We start from the raw sequence: 17,610 nt of genomic DNA, 5'->3' as shown, positions 1-17,610 counted from the left end.
GATTGTTACTTCATACCCAAGGAATAAGATCCTTCAGCGTCCATCTGTACAAAAACGAGTCGTCGTCATTGCAAATGTTCATTTATTTCAATTAAATCCATTTTTCAGATTCATGAGAGCAATCGGAAGAAAGCACTGACATTACAGATTGAAACAGAAACAACCAAATCTCAGTTGTACAATATTGTCTTCACGGAGGGAACTGCAAGGACAACACAGATCGATAACACATGCTTAGGAAACAAAGTGCTACCACAAATATTTAATTAATCACAAGTCCATATTGTCATTGCAACGAAGATTGATTAGTTGTGGTGTGGTGCATATCTTCAACAAGGTTTCACCCATTACAGGATGATACCAGGCGGAACGTGTAGACAGTGGATCATTTATCCAAATAGGGTATACGAAACAATCAGAATATACCCTCACAGACAAAAATGATCCCTCCATATATTCATTATCAAGTGCATGCTGCTATGCAAATTTACCAGTGCAATGGACGAATTAATTCATTGTAAGAATCTCAATTTTGAAAATTGCAATTTAAAATCAAAGAATAATCAACTGGAAGAGTAGGATAAAACAATGGAAATGTCATATACAGTTCCAAGTCATTTATCTGTCAATATGATATCACAAGGAAAACTTGGGAAAATACATGGTACAATTCTGAAAAGCTTTGCGGAATTGAATTCGATCCGAATACAGTGTTGATACGATGATGTGCAATGATGACGTAATTTCCACTAAATGTAATTAGGGGAGAAGCCTACCGAGTGCAACTGTTACATGCATCTCAAATAACCGCTACCGGAATTTCAATGACCAACGGCATTGACATTGTGTGATGTAATATCATGGACTAAATTGAACAATCATTTTCAAAGGTATTTAAAAGGATGTGTGAGCAATGGTATTGAGTGACTCTATTTCCTTGTAGGACTATAGGACGTAACTCATTCCTGATTCACCTGCTGGTAATTAAAAGACAGCACATATATTCAAACTTGGAGATTAGAAAAGAATCCGAATCTCAAATTATTCCACATTGACAATCCTGAACCATACGTTGGGAATACGTCGGAGTAATTGATATGGATGTTGTATGACATAATATGCTCATCATCAGCAATAGAATAAATATAAGCAAAATCATAAGTATCAGCTAAACAAATACCAAATTATATATAAGCAAGCTTGTAATAACGGCAGTGTTTAGATACCTGACATCGAATTCATCTACAATGGCAAAGGATCTATCTTTGTGTTTCATTGCAATATTATTAGTATTAGCTGATGACTTCCCATCAATGGCAAGGATTTGGGCAATTGCTAATGAGTATGAGAATTGCCATAAAGCACTTGATGGCTTAGTCAAGAACGGTGTTACGAATGTAAAGCTACATACCGGCATACAATAGTGTTATTACAGTTGTGACATATATCTGAAATATAAGTTAGGGCTGGCCAATATAGTAACGTGGCAAGTGGGAAATGTAGCCATTTCTTATATTGTGACATCATTGTATTCTTGGAACAGCTCCATCAAGCTGTGATGTCATTTTAAGGCTACTTTTTTCCATCGACGTTGTAGCTTACCAGAAAGGTCAAATAAATCCAAGTCGAACAGTTCGCTGCATGCTTCTGTTACATGCACAATTGCACAGCTGTAGCAGATAATCTCTTGTGATGTGCAGAAAGCTGGCAGATTAATCGTCCCGAAGGTCACAGTAGCTTACACAATGTACAAAATCAATAAATACAATAAAAATGAGGGTGTGTGGAACAATTTTACGAATTCCCAGCAACGGTAAACTATCGGCCAGAACCGGAAATTGTGTTATGAAGTTGGTCACGCGAGTTGAATTCGACAGCTTACGATCAGCGCTGGGAACGAGGTACCGGTATTTAAGAAAATTGTTAAGTCCCACAGTAGTTGTACCTACGAACAACTGAAACTTGATAAAAACATCACAATGTGAATCTCACAGCTTCCCAGCAGGATAAAAGACATTCAATTTTCGCAATCGGTTGAACATCGGGGTCGAAATCAAATTTAACACAATCAGGTGATACAACGCGATCATCAGCGCAAATTCACACATTCGGATTGGACGAGTTCAGCAAAACTTCCCTTTCTTCTGCGCATCCCCAGTTTTGCTCGACTTGATCACTGTTCTGAGAGGCGGCGCCTTTGCGGTAAAGATATATCAGGTGAAAAGCTTTCATCGTAGCCTGTACAAAAATATGCAAACACAATTATAGTCCAGTAGTTATCCAAATTCAACAAATTGAGCCAAACAGTTGACAGCGAAATGCACTACAGCCTCTCGCGACCTACCAATCCGATTAGAACCGCTCCGAAAATGGCCAGCGTATTGTTGAAATGGTATTTAGCGATCATGGCGCCGCCCACCGTAGGACCGATAATGTCACCGATGGAGAACATCGTATTCCAAAGGCCCGATACCAATCCATATTGCGCCAGCTCGCTATCTTGTAATTTCATCTGCCTGTAAATGAACTATGAATCACTGCGTGTGCAGACGAGTCAAATTTGTGTGTGTCGGTGATGTTAGCAGGAAGCGTGCCGCGTAGATAGGTACCGCATGAATGAATACAATATCTACCACAAATCAGCTCCGAACATGAAATATCTCTGAGTTTGACGATACAATAACAAAGCGTGTAATGGAACAAGGTTCATGCAGTAATTTTATGGTAGGCTAATTAATCCTCATAAACTAGTAACTTTCAGTGAGACATGGACACCGGACTTCAACGATAGCATGTGATACTTTGGGAGTGTTGGTTAGATTTAGGGTTAATTTTGGGGTCAGCAATAATGGAGGAAGGGATAGTATAGGGGCTAGAGTTGTGGTTACAGTTAGTTTTGGGCTTGTATGGACAGGACATAGGTTAAACTGTCATGCTCAAATGCCCTTTCAGTGTATAAACACAGTTAATAACTGGACTATCATGCTACAATGATGGCAATAAACAATGTTACTAACAAACGTTGAATCAGAGAAAGAAGTAGGCTCAACTACACCAACACGGCCACATTTCAATTGCTAGAAACCATCTTGGCGTCGCCAAGGCATCATACTTAGTGGCAACGATCATCTCTCCGAAAGTCGGCATGATAAATCCTCCCATGAGTATCCCCAGGATGCCGATGCACACGATGACCAGCCATTCCCGGGGTCCGTCCCAGGCGAGCCACGTCATCCAGAAATCGGCCGGACCAAACAGTGACAGGACAAAACCGCCGAGAAAGCAGCACGTTGCCATTATGTGTGCTCCGATCTTCCTGAGAAAACAGAAGCGTAGAATGTGTGAGTGTTTCTCAAAACGCAAATTCCATTGGTTTTCAAATGCAATCCATATTTCACTCTGCCTAGCACAGTGGTTCTCAAACTCAAAATTAACATAATATGTCATAGCTGCTTTAATCTTTCGGAGAATGCGAGTTTGAGTGGTACATTTCAATGTGGGGTTTTTATCGTTTGAGTGCCAGATATTCAAAGTTGTTTCGAGCGACATATTTCAATAAATACGGTCTTACCTCTAACCTAAGCCAAGAAAAAACCAGTCACACAATGTACAACAAATACATGCCGCTATTGCATTGTCATTTATTAGATTTACGATATTAAGGACCATAGTCCACAGCTGTTGAACTCAGGAAATCGATAACAGGACTATACTTTTGTTAATGTCTGCTGCAGAACATGACCATAAAACCATACAAAAGCCAAGACTTAGAGCAATTTCTGTTGCTGTTCTGCCGATAAAACTACAAATCACAGTTTCAAAGAGAGTGCAATTACAGGACTAGTTACCACAGGCATGTAAGTTTATGCCCTATCGTCTATCCTAATCAAACACAGTTGCAGCGAAGGAGCGGAACAACAGCTAAGACAAATACATATTCAATATAATCAAGATAACGCCTACAGAAGTCGCCTGGGCAGTGACTCATAAGAACACCTAATCTGATAAAAGTATCGTCATAAACCAAGTTTACTGCATCACAGACACCAAGTAACTTCACCAGAGAGCTTATACTTGAAATGAAACAGTCCAATTGCTAAGACGAGTCATCAATCCAACTAAAAATAGCACATAGGGTATGTAACAATCTTTATTTCATCTGATTTTGACCAAGTATTTTCATAAATGCAGTATTAACAACCTGATCAATAGCATACTTTCTAATCATCCACGTTAACCAGAAATATGGCATGAACTCCATGGAATATCGAATTTCTAATATATTTGTGCAACCAAATAGCCTAAACATTGCTTAGATCTTATTTCTGTATACAGTCTACGTCGACAGGAAATTGTGATGTTAAAAGGAAGGATGCCGGTACTGCGAAATCAAATCATCCCGATCAGATAATGACAATTAAACAATAGAATTTAGCTTGAAGCAACAATGGTAGGTTAGCTTTCTTTGAACTATAAACTATGCCATGACCATCTTTCCGTTACACTAAAAATAATCTGATTTTGTCTGCTTATAAGATACTGATGAACCCCTTCCACACAAGCCACTAGCTGATACAGCGGAATTGTGGTTTATGAGTAATTGAAAGAGCAAAAGATTACATTTCAAGTCATCGATTGAGATTACAGATAAGAATAAGCTTGATGTTCTACAAAATATTGATTTCTTAGCCTTCCAAGGAATATCCATCAGGGTCAAACACAAGATGACTATGGCACCTTGCCGCGCTACCTAGGAAACAACATCCTATCCCTGCTCAAAACTCACAGCTATGTCAGAGTTAAACAAGATATACCTTGATTCTGAGATGTACCCCCAAATCGGAGTTGAGATGCCGTAAAAGATGCTGAAAATCAGCATGTACACGCCAACCATGAAGGCAGTCAATTTGAACTGAAAAACGACGCATGTTAGAACCATTTCGAAGCATCGATTTGCATTGCATTGAAAGCTCCTAGACCAGACCTGGGCAAAGTGCGGCCCGCTGGCCAAATGCGGCCCGCGAAGCCATTCTGTGCGGCCCGCCAAAGGTTGTTTGGAATTCATAACATAAATCCTACCTTTCGAATGTTGACCTGCGGACTAAAACCATAGGCTGTATCAACTAAACAGGAAATTCGTTTACTTCGAAGCTTGTTCATTATTATGCCAGGATTACGCTGCCTATGCATCTCCCATGCATAATTCAGATTCAAAATAAGGCAATGTGGCGAAGTATGAGTAGGAATTAAAGTCATAAGAAATCACTCTTTCCAAATAGTGTTTCAAATTGCTACGTGGGGCGTTTCCAAATCACTAATTCGTAAAACAAGTCAATCAGTGCTCGCGATTACTATATGACTCATCATATATATCACCCATAAATGATGAACGGCCATGTCAAAAAAATAAGCCGAAAGCTGAAATTCAAAGAAGGCTAGAGCACTAAATATTTGTATACTCGAGTTAGGAGTAAACCCGTACTTTTAGTTTTTGCCGAGCATGTCGCCGAGATTATAAGGATTTTAGTTATGGCAAAAACACGGAACACTCAGTCGATGTAGGGCGAATTTCAGAAAAACTGCAAGCTTCGCTCAACATCAAGGCTATTTGAGGTGAACACTGCTCGGAAGGCAGCGACCGAGATAATAAACTTTGTACTGTGCCATATACATTTCAGTACAGTGGCTCTCGAGCTGCAGGCGTGAAAGCATCTGAAGAGGGTCGCGAAGTCGAAGTTAAATGATTTTTTTTCGCGCGTGGCGCGATTTACCCCGTGATTATGGTAGTATGATTATGGCTCTGTGTATTGTCCGACTCTGATATTTCAGAATTATCTCATCATCAGCCTTAATCTTCCATGCTACCAAACCATCCATTGAGATTGCTACAATTCTCGTTGCTCTTTTTAATATTTTGTGATATCATGATAGAGGGGTCGAAATGAAAGCGTGCCCAAAAAAGTTTGGGAACCACTGTTTTAGTGTCTTAACATAAGAACGTGGATAGGGGTTTAAATAGAGTTGAAAATGTATCATGTTTAATATTGTTTCGAGTCATGACAACAAATAGATATTTTTTTAATTAACCGCCACTTTTTCATTATCTAACATCAACACATTCATTGAGCAGCATTAAAAACAATATAATTTAGAAATAGAAATAAAATACGCTGGAAAAGATAGGTAAAATTTTCACTCGGCCCGCCAACGTATTTTCTACATTTGATTTGGCCCGCAGATGAAAATAATTGCCCACCCCTGTCCTAGACAGTGGTTCCCAACCGGGGGGGATTCCCCCCTTGGGGGGAATTTTGAAATCTTTAGGGGGGAATCTGGCTTTGGCATTGTATCGGAAGATACACTGGGTTCACGTGGTTTTATATTTTTATGGTATAGAACTGTTAAGTAGAAATTATTTCTTTACAATTGTATGTTTCTTTGGCGGATTTCAAACTAGGTGTATGTTTAAATGCCTTCCGTAGATATTACACCCCCTGATAAAGTAAGGCTCACGAGACGATCTCGTTGGGTCCGCGACAGCCTCTCGATAAAATTGCTACTAAGGAGGAACTCGTCAAGCCGAATTCAGCACAAGGCCGCAGGTGAAATTGTTTAACTTTTTAAGCCAATATGTGAGCTAACGTGAAAAACTTACTGTACCAAATTCATCGATTCAACTCAAGTCCATAGCAAGCGGACTTGGTGATTTATTTTTCGTCAGCAGCTACCTGACCAGCAGTCAAAAACAGGTCAAATTTGACTGTACTTTACCAAAGTTCAGTGCGGTCCGCATTCGCCATAGTTCGGACATATCTGAATATGTTTGGCCATTAATTGCTCAGTCAACAAATAGTTGCGCGTTGAAAAGCACATTTTTTAGTCACAGGCAACTTTTTCATAGGGGGGGAAATTTTAGCTCAAATATCGGCCAAGGGGGGCAGGAGACGAAAAAGGTTGGGAATTCAATGGTTTCTGGCAGGGAATAAACACATTTGTTACAGAATAGTCTACATATTTACGGAGCGCGATTACCATTACCAGTTAACTGCTCTGGAATGAATGTATCAAAAATTATATTGCGTGTTGTTCACAAAAACTCATTTTTAACTCTGGATAACCAATCATGGCGTCACAAACGCATCCAGCATGTAAAATAACGCTTTTGCTAAATTTTGAGGGTTACCGGATTTGGTTCACGATACGTTTTATCTTGCAGTTATAGGTGATTGCCTTGCGTTCTGGTGTGGTTGTCTGTCTTGTGTACTTGAACAAGCAAATAGTTTGGGTAGTGGGAAATGAAGACTCGGAATAAATCTGAAGTGGGGAATGAAGACAAAAACGTTGGGAACTGCTGTGCTACGAAAAATTGAAACCTTCGTACTTTCACACAAACGGAGCAGGTAATACAATCAAAATGGGCACACTTTGAGGTATCAGACATTCAGCGAAAAAAAAACTGCCGTAGATGTCACTATCATATCACAACATTGCACCAGTGATGTTCCGAATCAAGAATTGTTGAGTATGACCGAGACTAGTTGTATATGCTTAAATCTGGCATCGAAAATCGGATGAAGGGATGTATGGATTAAAAAAGAAATTATCAACTAACTAATTGAAAACTAAAAACAGCTAATGGACTGGATCATAATGTAGCATGTCAAGTAGGGTTGTTCAGAATTGACCGACTTTCAAAAAGTCCAGGTTTTCAGTCCGATTCCCATGCCTTATACCTTAAAAACATATTCTGGCTACTTTTTTTTGTAACTCGTCCCCTGCATCCGTGTGCACATTGAGCTGGAAGAATAGCAGCTGAAAATAGGGGATTCCCCTAAAATCTGAGTGTCACGATTTTACCTAGCCTGGTTAAAGTGACATATAACATGGATTTATGCAGCTGTTGCGGTTTGGAGTGCTACAAAACCCCACTATATAAGGCATTGCTAGTTCAGGATATCATTTCCATGTCCCCACTGCCTCGGAACTGCTCAAAACTTCCTAAAACAGATAGTCATTTTGTTGGATCACATATCCTACACCCCTCAAACCTACCCGGCACTGTTCATCAATTTCCTGGATCCCCATGTGCTAGAATACAACTGTAAATGTAACATCCACTCACAGCCACATAATAAACATCACAGGAAACGAAAAAATAAGGCAAAGAAAGAGATTAACTTGGCAAAATATTACATAAATCAGGTGGATGAAATGGTTGCTTTCGAGAAATCTGCACATCTGTTCCGGTGATCTTCCACAGCTTGTAGGAGGCTCGCTCGCTGTTTTTTGTCATCCGTTATGAACGCAGCATAGTCGGTATTCAATTTTACCATACGCTCTGCTGCATCATTAACTACTTCAACAGTATTCACAAATTCTTGAATAGTCACGAAATCCGGATCAGTATGCCATTCCGAAACTGCAAGACTCAACCAATCATGTTCCACATGTATAGCATCAAATAGAAACCACGATTCTGGCCCAATCAAATCGACCATACTCATTGACTCAGAGACAGAGTCAGAGATCAGACTGAGAGGCATACCTCTGCGAAATTTTTCAGGGATTGGCATTTTCAGCAATTTAGCAGCCATCGCTTCCTTCAGTTTGTCAGGAATCTTTGGATTAGCCGAGAACATGGTAAATAACACCATTTCCTCAGTTAGATACCAATGATGTTTTCGCAATTTCTTGTATGCCACATCAGCAACAGTGAGATCGCATAATGAAAAGTTTTTCATGTCATGAAGGAATTTGAGATCATTCCAAGGTGCGTCACATGCAATACCAGTTTTCAACCAAGCTGGAACATAAAACAAAGCAATGAATGTATTGATTCGTTCCAACTTTTCAATGAACTCTTCAGAATAGTCCATTTGCTCACTCCACATGAACATTTTTTGACAGTACAGGACTTGACTCATCCATCTAGCGCTATGAGTAGCACCAGGCTTGCGAAAACGATGATCAACATTTGTCATCCAAAATCGCCAAGGTGCCTGTTGCACATTCTCTGTAGTCATCTCTTATCAAGACTTCTTTCTGCTTTCCATCATTGGGTTTCATCAGTGAAATTATTTCTTGCTTTGCTTCATCAGCTTTCATCGCCAACCAGCTGCCTTTAATAAACTTCAGCGTTTTATAGCTTCTTGATTTATCAATATGTTTCCACTTCTTCTTGAAGGTATTAAAATCCTGTTTTCAGGGCCTGTGGTTGTCGATCCAAACAAACACTTCCAAACCTCTCGAATGACCAGTTCATAAATATGATGGCGACAGGCATTGTAGAAAACTTTCCTGTTAATCAATTCTTCAAGTAACGAAACCGCACCTTTGTTTTTACCAGTGTTTGAGGATGTTGTGTCAAACACAAGAGCTCTAACAGATTTTGTTAAATTCAAAAGTTCCAGCAGTTCAAATGATGCATCAGCCTGTGCTTTTCCTGTAGCACTTTCCGACTATGCTGCGTTCATAACGGATGACAAAAAACAGCGAGCGACCCTCCTACAAGCTGTGGAAGATCACCGGAACAGATATGCAGATTTCTCGAAAGCAACCATTTCATCCACCTGATTTATGTAATATTTTGCCAAGTTGATTTCTTTCTTTGCCTTATTTTTTCGTTTCCTGTGATGTTTATTATGTGGCTGTGAGTGGATGTTACATTTACAGTTGTATTCTTGCACATGGGGATCCAGGAAATTGATGAATAGTGCCGGGTAGGTTTGAGGGGTGTAGGATATGTGATCCAACAAAATGACTATCTGTTTTAGGTAGTTTTGAGCAGTTCTGAGGCAGTGGGGGACATGGAAATGATATCCTGAACTAGCAATGCCTTATATAGTGGGGTTTTGTAGCACTCCAAACCGCAACAGCTGCATAAATCCATGTTATATGTCACTTTAACTAGGCTAGGTAAAATCGTGACACTCACATTTTAGGGGAATCCCCTATTTTCAGCTGCTATTCTTCCAGCTCAATGTCCACACGGATGCAGGGGACGAGTTACAAAAAAAAGTTGCCAGAATTTGTTTTTAAGGTATAAGGCATGGGAATCGGACTGAAAACCTGGACTTTTTGAAAGTCGGTCAATTCTGAACAACCCTAATGTCAAGTAATACATTGTAATATACTAACCGAATGCATCAGAAACAATGATAAGTTGGCAGTGATGAAAGCGTTCACAGCGAAAGACATGACGACAAACACTGCAGAAAATAAGCCGTGTGCGTTCAACAACAGCCACGCCGGGCTCACGGCGCTTGCATGCCGCTCAACTGAAAACAAGGCGAGTACGGTATTCTCATAATAATTCCACAGAAGAAAACCTCATATTCCACAAGAAAAGCAAAGGGCGAGAGTAATAAGTTGACAGGTGTTACCAATTTATTTCCCATACACTGAGGGTTAGCCTGATTTCACAAAAGCACAATTGAACATATGCTGTCTATGTAGGCCTACTAAAATTCACCGAGGTGTACAAAATATATGCATCCACAATCCAGCTAGCTTATGATCGCTACACAAAACTGCAAACATTGATGACTAAAATCGCCGTACTAAACATTACATAGTCGTTGATTAGAAGGAGTGTATTTAGGAATTAAAAAAATATATTTTCAATCGCTGACATCATAATGACTAAGATGTGCAGAACAGATTGACGGGCAAAAATATTTCAAACAACGAATATTAAATGCATTGGTAAGAATTTTTAAACAGAAAAATTTGACACAGATAATATCACACACGTCACAAGCAGTAGATAATCCAGGATCCAACAGTTTCAAAGTATAAGGAGCAGACAGCACAAAAACATACCTGCAGAATGAGGTATCAGAACAGCGCATGCCACCAGCACCAGTATCTGTATGCCACCGAGAAAGGCGAAAGGAAGCACGTATCCGCCAAGCTGCAGAGAATGAAAAATGTAAAATCAATGGCTTAGCATAAATAGTGGAATACAAAACACTCACATCGTACAATCCACCGCCAATCAACGGTCCAACGATACCGCCAATTGAACAGAGTGATTCGGTTATCCCGATCACGGTGAGGGCACGGTCCTGGAACTCTTGAAAAATAACCGCGAACATAGCAGTGAACGCTGACAGGCTTCCCACACCCATAAAGACTCGACAGGCGAGGCATAGCCAGAAGAAGTAGTCATTCGGAACACGGTCTAACAATCTAGAGATGAGTAGGCAAAGTATTACTACTGCATGCTGCGGTGTATACATTTTCAAGCGTGAAAGTCATCAACTGGCTTACATTTTTACTGATACAGGCTAGACATCATTGTATCGACATATCGAGCAGGATGAACCTTGTTAATGACAGTATATTCTCGAATTTTACCGTAAATTTTTCAATTTTTTTGAAGGGCCTTGCCATGACTTTCACTTGTCATGAATCCCTAATATCATCTTCTCTTGGCCTAGCACCACTAAAATAGTAGGACAGTAGCTAATAGATAAATAAAAACAGTACCGGTAAGCCAAAATTTGGAAAAAAGTTCGTCAACTTATTGCGTGAGCACAATGATACAGGTATAAGGTATGCCTCTTCAGTCTACATAGTCACTGGTGATCAATGACCATGTCCGTCACTGCCATGATTGTAGGCCTAACTTTGAGCATAGTGCATTTTTCATCATATTGGGGCATAGTTATCATTTGGATGGGTGCCAATGATTCCAATAAGCTCACCTAATTGGGCTTGCCCTTAGATTCCGAACTTCCCTTCGATAGGATCAACCAAACTACATAAAATTAATGAAACATGTTCAACACATTTTCTATGTTATTTGCTATTGCCGATTCTGCACTAACATTCTGGGTTCCAAAATTTAAAAAGATCCTTCAATTATTCTTCCTTGTTCAATGTGCAGAACACCGCAAACACAGATACCATAAAAGATCGATGACGTTGACAGCATCAGTGAAGTGATGCATCACAAAAGAGATTAAATCCACCACAAATTTGCTGAAAATTCTGCATGTTACTAACCCAAAACAGATGGTAGCCCCAGCAGACCAAAACAAACCGCACAGAATGATGAATTTTGCTCCCAAGCGAACCAACTGGAAAAGAATTTTCAACACCACCATCACAACCTACAAGGTACATAGGAACTACTAATTGCTACAGCCGAACAGGTTTTATTAATGCACGGTGCACATGTACAAGCAAAACTTCAAGAGCATAATTATTTCAAATATTGACAAACCTCGGGCTGTGCAAGTCTAGATAATCAAAATAAAGTGGCGGGCATTCAAAATAGAACGTAACAATCGCTAAACCAACAAACATAGGCTATCACTGCAAAATAGCAAATACACAAGCATTAGGCATATATTATACTGAATACGAACGAATATATACAAACCAGAATACGGACAGTGTTAATAAATGACTCACCAAAGTGCCAGTAAAGATGGACGCCAAAATGCCTGCTATCGAAAATGTTGCAAAAACCAAGCCAATCTGAAATTCTGACATTTCTTTTTTCTCTGCCTGTAATAAAGATCATGCAGTCAACCATGGTATAGGCTACTACCCAGTTCTACAGACAAACTACCATGCTTGCAATCTATTATTTGTACTATACAGTCTATGCAGGATTACCACCGAGATAGGCATGATTTCCAGCCCCATATCAAATAAATGTCCTGCAATTGGACACGTTGACATGGTAATTAACATAGTGTTTTCAAACTGATGATTTAAAGTAGCTAAACACCAAAGAGCGTCCATAATATTTGAATGTCCAACAGTGGATAAAACACACAACCTATAGACTAGACGCACATGAATGTATATGACAATTGACAAAACATGTACAAAAATAAGTACGAAAATGATAGAATAGAATACTTTTTGCACTTACCACCACTGGGAAAAACGGTGAAAATATTGAAAAGCCCATCACATCCACAGTTGAGAGTAAAGACAAGGCTACACCGCATTTCAATTGCCGTATACTAAAGCCCCAAAATCTGTCACTTGGTCGCTTGTCCTGAAATGCACAACAGTTTTAGTGTTTGAGCAAGTTTATTGAATTGAACAATATGCATTAGAGATGCACGTAGAGGTTTGACGTTTATTAGAAACGGTGTCAAGTGACGCCAACATAGCATTATGAGCCTAGTATCCTACCCCTTCTGATGGAAGTGCATTTTCAGATTCTTCAAGAAAAGAATTGTTGTTTGCATTCTGATCATTTCTATTCGATGACACCCATTCCAGCGATGCAATTGAACGAAGGGATGAAGCGGGACCAACGGTACTGTGATGGGCGTGCGGAATGTAAGGCAGCGACGCCGAATGATTTCGGACGCGGTTTGCATTACAGGAGAAATCCTTGAATGTGCTATAGTCCATGTTTCGATCGGTTATATTCAGATTTGATCGATCACAATCTTCATATTGATTGGAGCATTGATACGATTGGCTCAATTTTGAATCACCCGACGAATCGTATTCTTGCATCATAAACGATGTGTGTAAGTGTCTTTTAAAGTTCCAGAAGAATATATAAAGCCAGCATCTAAAAATAACTTTTATTGATTACACATACAATAAGCTAAGAAATATGTAGTAAATGTGGTATTTTTCGAAATAAAAGCACAGTATAAAGTGTATAGGCCTACATGAAGGTATGGAAATCTTTGAGTTCAAAATCTCTCCATTCCATCTCTCCATCCCATCGCGACAGAGCTCGATTATACAATACAACATCACAAATGGGTTGCAGGATGACAATCTAAAGACAGCCTGCTTTCCACAGTGGTGATATCGACAGGCAACTTTTCATTCTTCGATACAGGATTGGATTGGGGGGGGGGCGTCAAGCACTGTAATAATATTGGAATTTCCCAAATAGGAGAAGCACTAGCAGAAGGCTAAACCCAAATTACCCAGTGATCCAAAAAATTAATCACATTCAAAAAGACAATATTACAAGTGATGAAGCGAAAAGAGACCGATTATATTGAATAGCTAAAATTCAATTATCCATAAGATACAACCATCGTAAATGATAGAGAATTCATTAGTATAGAGTTTCGGATACTGAATTTGAAAAAAGGCTCTTGAAAAATGTGAATGTAAGGCATTTGTTAGAGAAATACATCAGGGTTCGAAAGTATACCACACCCCAAAAAGTATAAAAAGAACTGGTCTAAATGTGCACTATGATAATAAATTGATTGGTGACAATACAATCAGAGATTTGGCATTCGTACCACATCAACCACTATGAACAGTGAAGGTATCAGAAAACATTTTGGAAATATTTATTTACTGCTTGCCTATACATCATACAAACAAGATTGACCAGTCATTTTTTGTTCTTTGTCAATCCTCGCAGTTCAAATGCAGCTGATACCTGAGCCTTTATAGTGATTGTGTTTGCATTGATTCGTTGTTGTATGTCAAGAGCCTTTGGAGTGCCAATTAGTGTATGGTCTTGTTCAGATGACGATGTTATAGAATTGAAATCACCAGACAATTCTTGCAGAGCGTCCTCTTTTACATATATAGGTCGACCTATACCTTGACCAAGCATGCGACACACCTCAATAGCTTTTTGTTTAGCGTTTGCTAGAGCGGCCAAGCATGTTTGCTTTCTTATGCTTTCCAATTTCTGCTTATCATGATGTAATTTTGGAGGCAAAATCCTAACTGTTTCGTCAAGTTTTTCAACCAAGAGATTATGTAATTGTAGGCATTTGTGAACACTATTTCTAAACGTTCCATCCACTTGTGCCTCCATTAGATATAATGGCTTCTCGGGAACTCTGGATAAATTCTTCACAGATATCATGTCGCCATCTTGAACACCATGATTTCTGAATGTCTGCTGCACGTATTCCAGACGCCTCAATACGCTATTCTTGGCTTCTTCTGCTTGGGCCTTTTCACTCCTTATCACTACCGTGAGTACGCACATGCTGGGTGCGGCAGATATCTCAGCTGTGCCAGTGACTTGGACTTCCCGTCTAGGCGCTCGTCTGCAATCGCTATGTTCATTTTCTTGAGCGGTCCTGTCCGGCTTCAAGGAGGCGAATATGTGACTCGGTTCAAGTATATTGCGGCCAGACATATTTATACAGTTACAATGCACTACAACGGCGCTTCGCAAGCAAGTTGGTAGCTTCCCTTGACCAAATTCGAAATACAACGAGCACGACTGTCCAGACCTGCCTCTAATAGCCGCTAAGGGAAAATACGAGGAAGGTTGGTTCGATTGGTTTGAAATAAGGACAAATATGTTAGAAATGAGGTGAGTCTCATGTCAGAAATGAGGATAGTCATGTCAGAAATGAGGATAGTCATGTCAGAAATAAGGATAGTCGCTATATTCACTATAAAGTCAGTTACAGTACCAGGCACGACTTTCTAGTGCTGCTAACCCAGTCCGAACACATCCCAGACATGATGTCCAAACACGCCCCAGACACGATGTCCGGGTATCAACACAGGCCGAACACGCCCAAGACACCATGTCCGAATGGCAACACAGGCCGAAAACACCCCAGACATGATGTCTGAACACGCCCCAGATACGATGTCCGGGTATCAACACGGGCCGAACACGCCCAAAAGACACCATGTCCGAATGGCAACACGGACCGAACACGCCCCAGACACGATGTCCGAGTGTCAACTCAGATCCGAAAACAACCCAGACACCATGCTTGAATGGCCGAACATGTCCCAGACACGATGTCCGATTGGCAGCACAGGCCGAACACACCACAGACATGATGTCCAAACGCGCCCCAGATACGATGTCCGGGTATCAACACAGGCCGAACACGCCCTAGACATCATGTGTGAATGGCAGTACAGGCCGAACACCCCCCCCCCAGACATGATGTCCGAACACGCCCCAGATACGTTGTCCGGGTATCAACACGGCCGAACACACCCAAGACACCATGTCCGAATGGCAGCTCAGATCCGAAAACAACCCAGACACCATGCTTGAATGGCCGAACATGCCCCAGACACGATGTCCGATTGGCAGCACAGGCCGAACACACCACAGACATGATGTCCAAACACGCCCCAGATACGATGTCCGGGTATCAACACAGGCCGAACACGCCCTAGACATCATGTGTGAATGGCAGTACAGGCCGAACACCCCCCCCCCCAGACATGATGTCCGAACACGCCCCAGATACGTTGTCCGGGTATCAACACGGCCGAACACACCCAAGACACCATGTCCGAATGGCAGCACAGGCCGAACACACCCCAGACATAATGTGTGAATGGCATCATAGGCCGACCACATCCCAGACATGATGTCCAAAGTCGCCGCAGACACAATGTCCGAACACAGCCGAGACACCATGTTTGAATGGCAGTACAGGCCGAACACCCCCCCCACAGACATGATGTCCGAACACGCCCCAGATACGTTGTCCGGGTATCAACACGGCCGAACACACCCAAGACACCATGTCCGAATGGCAGCACAGGCCGAACACACCCCAGACATAATGTGTGAATGGCATTAGGCCGACCACATCCCAGACATGATGTCCGAAGTCGCCGCAGACACAATGTCCGAACACAGCCGAGACACCATGTTTGAATGGCCGAACATGCCCCAGACACGATGTCCGATTGGCAGCACAGGCCGAACACACCCCAGACATGATGTCCAAACACGCTCCAGATACGATGATCGGGTATCAACACAGGCCGAACACGCCCAAGACACCATGTCCGAATGGCAACACAGGCCGATAACACCCCAGACATGATGTCCGAATACGCCCCAGATACGAAGTCCGGGTATCAACACGGGCCGAACACGCCCAAGACACCATGTCCGAATGGCAACACAGGCCGATAACACCCCAGACATGATGTCCGAATACGCCCCAGATACGAAGTCCGGGTATCAACACGGGCCGAACACGCCCAAGACACCATGTCCGAATGGCAACACAGGCCGAACACACCCCAGACACGATGTCCGAGTGTCAACTCAGATCCGAAAACAACCCAGACACCATGCTTGAATGGCCGAGCATGCCCCAGACACGATGTCCGATTGGCAGCACAGGCCGAACACAACCCATACATGGTGTCGGAACGCCCCAGACACGATGTGCTATTGGCAACACAGTCCCAACACCCCCCAGACACGATGTTAATAAGGTTGGTCGTGTTTGAAATAAGGTCAGTCTAGTGTTTGAAATAAGGATAGTCATGTTAGAAATAAGGATAGCCATGTTTGATATAGGGATAGTCATGTTTGAAATAAGGATAGTCTCATGTCAGAAATGAGGATAGTCATGTCAGAAATGAGGATAGTCATGTCAGAAATAAGGATAGTCGCTATATTCACTATAAAGTCAGTTACAGTACCAGGCACGACTTTCTAGTGCTAACCCAGTCCGAACACATCCCACACATGATGTCCGAACACGCGCCAGATACGATGTCCGGGTATCAACACGGCCGAACACACCCAAGACACCATGTCCGAATGGCAGCACAGGCCGAACACACCCCAGACATAATGTGTGAATGGCATTAGGCCGACCACATCCCAGACATGATGTCCGAAGTCGCCGCAGACACAAT

The 17,610-nt window shown here is 41.4% G+C and overlaps 2 protein-coding genes across 3 annotated transcripts; both read right to left on the bottom strand.

Annotated features, from left to right (window-relative positions):
- Nucleotides 1–64: 64 nt before the first annotated feature.
- On the bottom strand, nt 65–13,494 carry LOC145457304 (MFS-type transporter SLC18B1-like). 2 transcript variants are annotated; one of them, XM_080335494.1, is made up of 11 exons: nt 13,159–13,494; nt 12,890–13,018; nt 12,421–12,516; nt 12,010–12,083; nt 10,977–11,190; nt 10,822–10,912; nt 10,138–10,277; nt 4,815–4,912; nt 3,113–3,316; nt 2,345–2,516; nt 65–2,238 (listed from the first exon to the last, which is right to left on the bottom strand). In XM_080335494.1, the coding sequence occupies exons 1-11, from the start codon at nt 13,492–13,494 to the stop codon at nt 2,101–2,103; spliced, it is 1,692 nt and encodes a 563-aa protein (XP_080191620.1). In that variant the 3' UTR covers nt 65–2,100. The 2 variants fall into 2 exon arrangements, with proteins under 2 accessions (XP_080191620.1, XP_080191621.1); XM_080335495.1 differs by having other exon boundaries at nt 2,420–2,516.
- A 54-nt stretch (nt 13,495–13,548) lies between these two features.
- LOC145457307 (interleukin-1 receptor-associated kinase 1-binding protein 1 homolog) lies at nt 13,549–15,228 on the bottom strand. Its single transcript, XM_080335500.1, has one exon. The coding sequence runs from the start codon at nt 15,104–15,106 to the stop codon at nt 14,342–14,344; it is 765 nt and encodes a 254-aa protein (XP_080191626.1). The 5' UTR covers nt 15,107–15,228; the 3' UTR covers nt 13,549–14,341.
- Nucleotides 15,229–17,610: the final 2,382 nt, after the last annotated feature.

The sequence above is a fragment of the Botryllus schlosseri genome, chromosome 15, assembly GCF_051294905.1.
Source record: "Botryllus schlosseri isolate E-star chromosome 15, Bs_hap1, whole genome shotgun sequence".
NCBI lineage: Eukaryota > Metazoa > Chordata > Ascidiacea > Stolidobranchia > Styelidae > Botryllus > Botryllus schlosseri.
Note: the sequence above shows the minus strand (reverse complement) of the source record. Positions and strands in the feature narration are given on the sequence as shown.

Coding starts and splice junctions, on each gene's coding strand:
- LOC145457307 (XM_080335500.1), bottom strand. CDS start 15,106: ATGTCTGGCCGCAATATACTTGAACCGAGTCACATATTCGCCTCCTTG.
- LOC145457304 (XM_080335494.1), bottom strand. CDS start 13,494: ATGATGCAAGAATACGATTCGTCGGGTGATTCAAAATTGAGCCAATCG. Junction 12,517..12,889: donor CACCGTTTTTCCCAGTGGTG/GTAAGTGCAAAA, acceptor TCTTTATTACAG/GCAGAGAAAAAAGAAATGTC. Junction 12,084..12,420: donor CCATCTTTACTGGCACTTTG/GTGAGTCATTTA, acceptor ATTCTTTTCCAG/TTGGTTCGCTTGGGAGCAAA.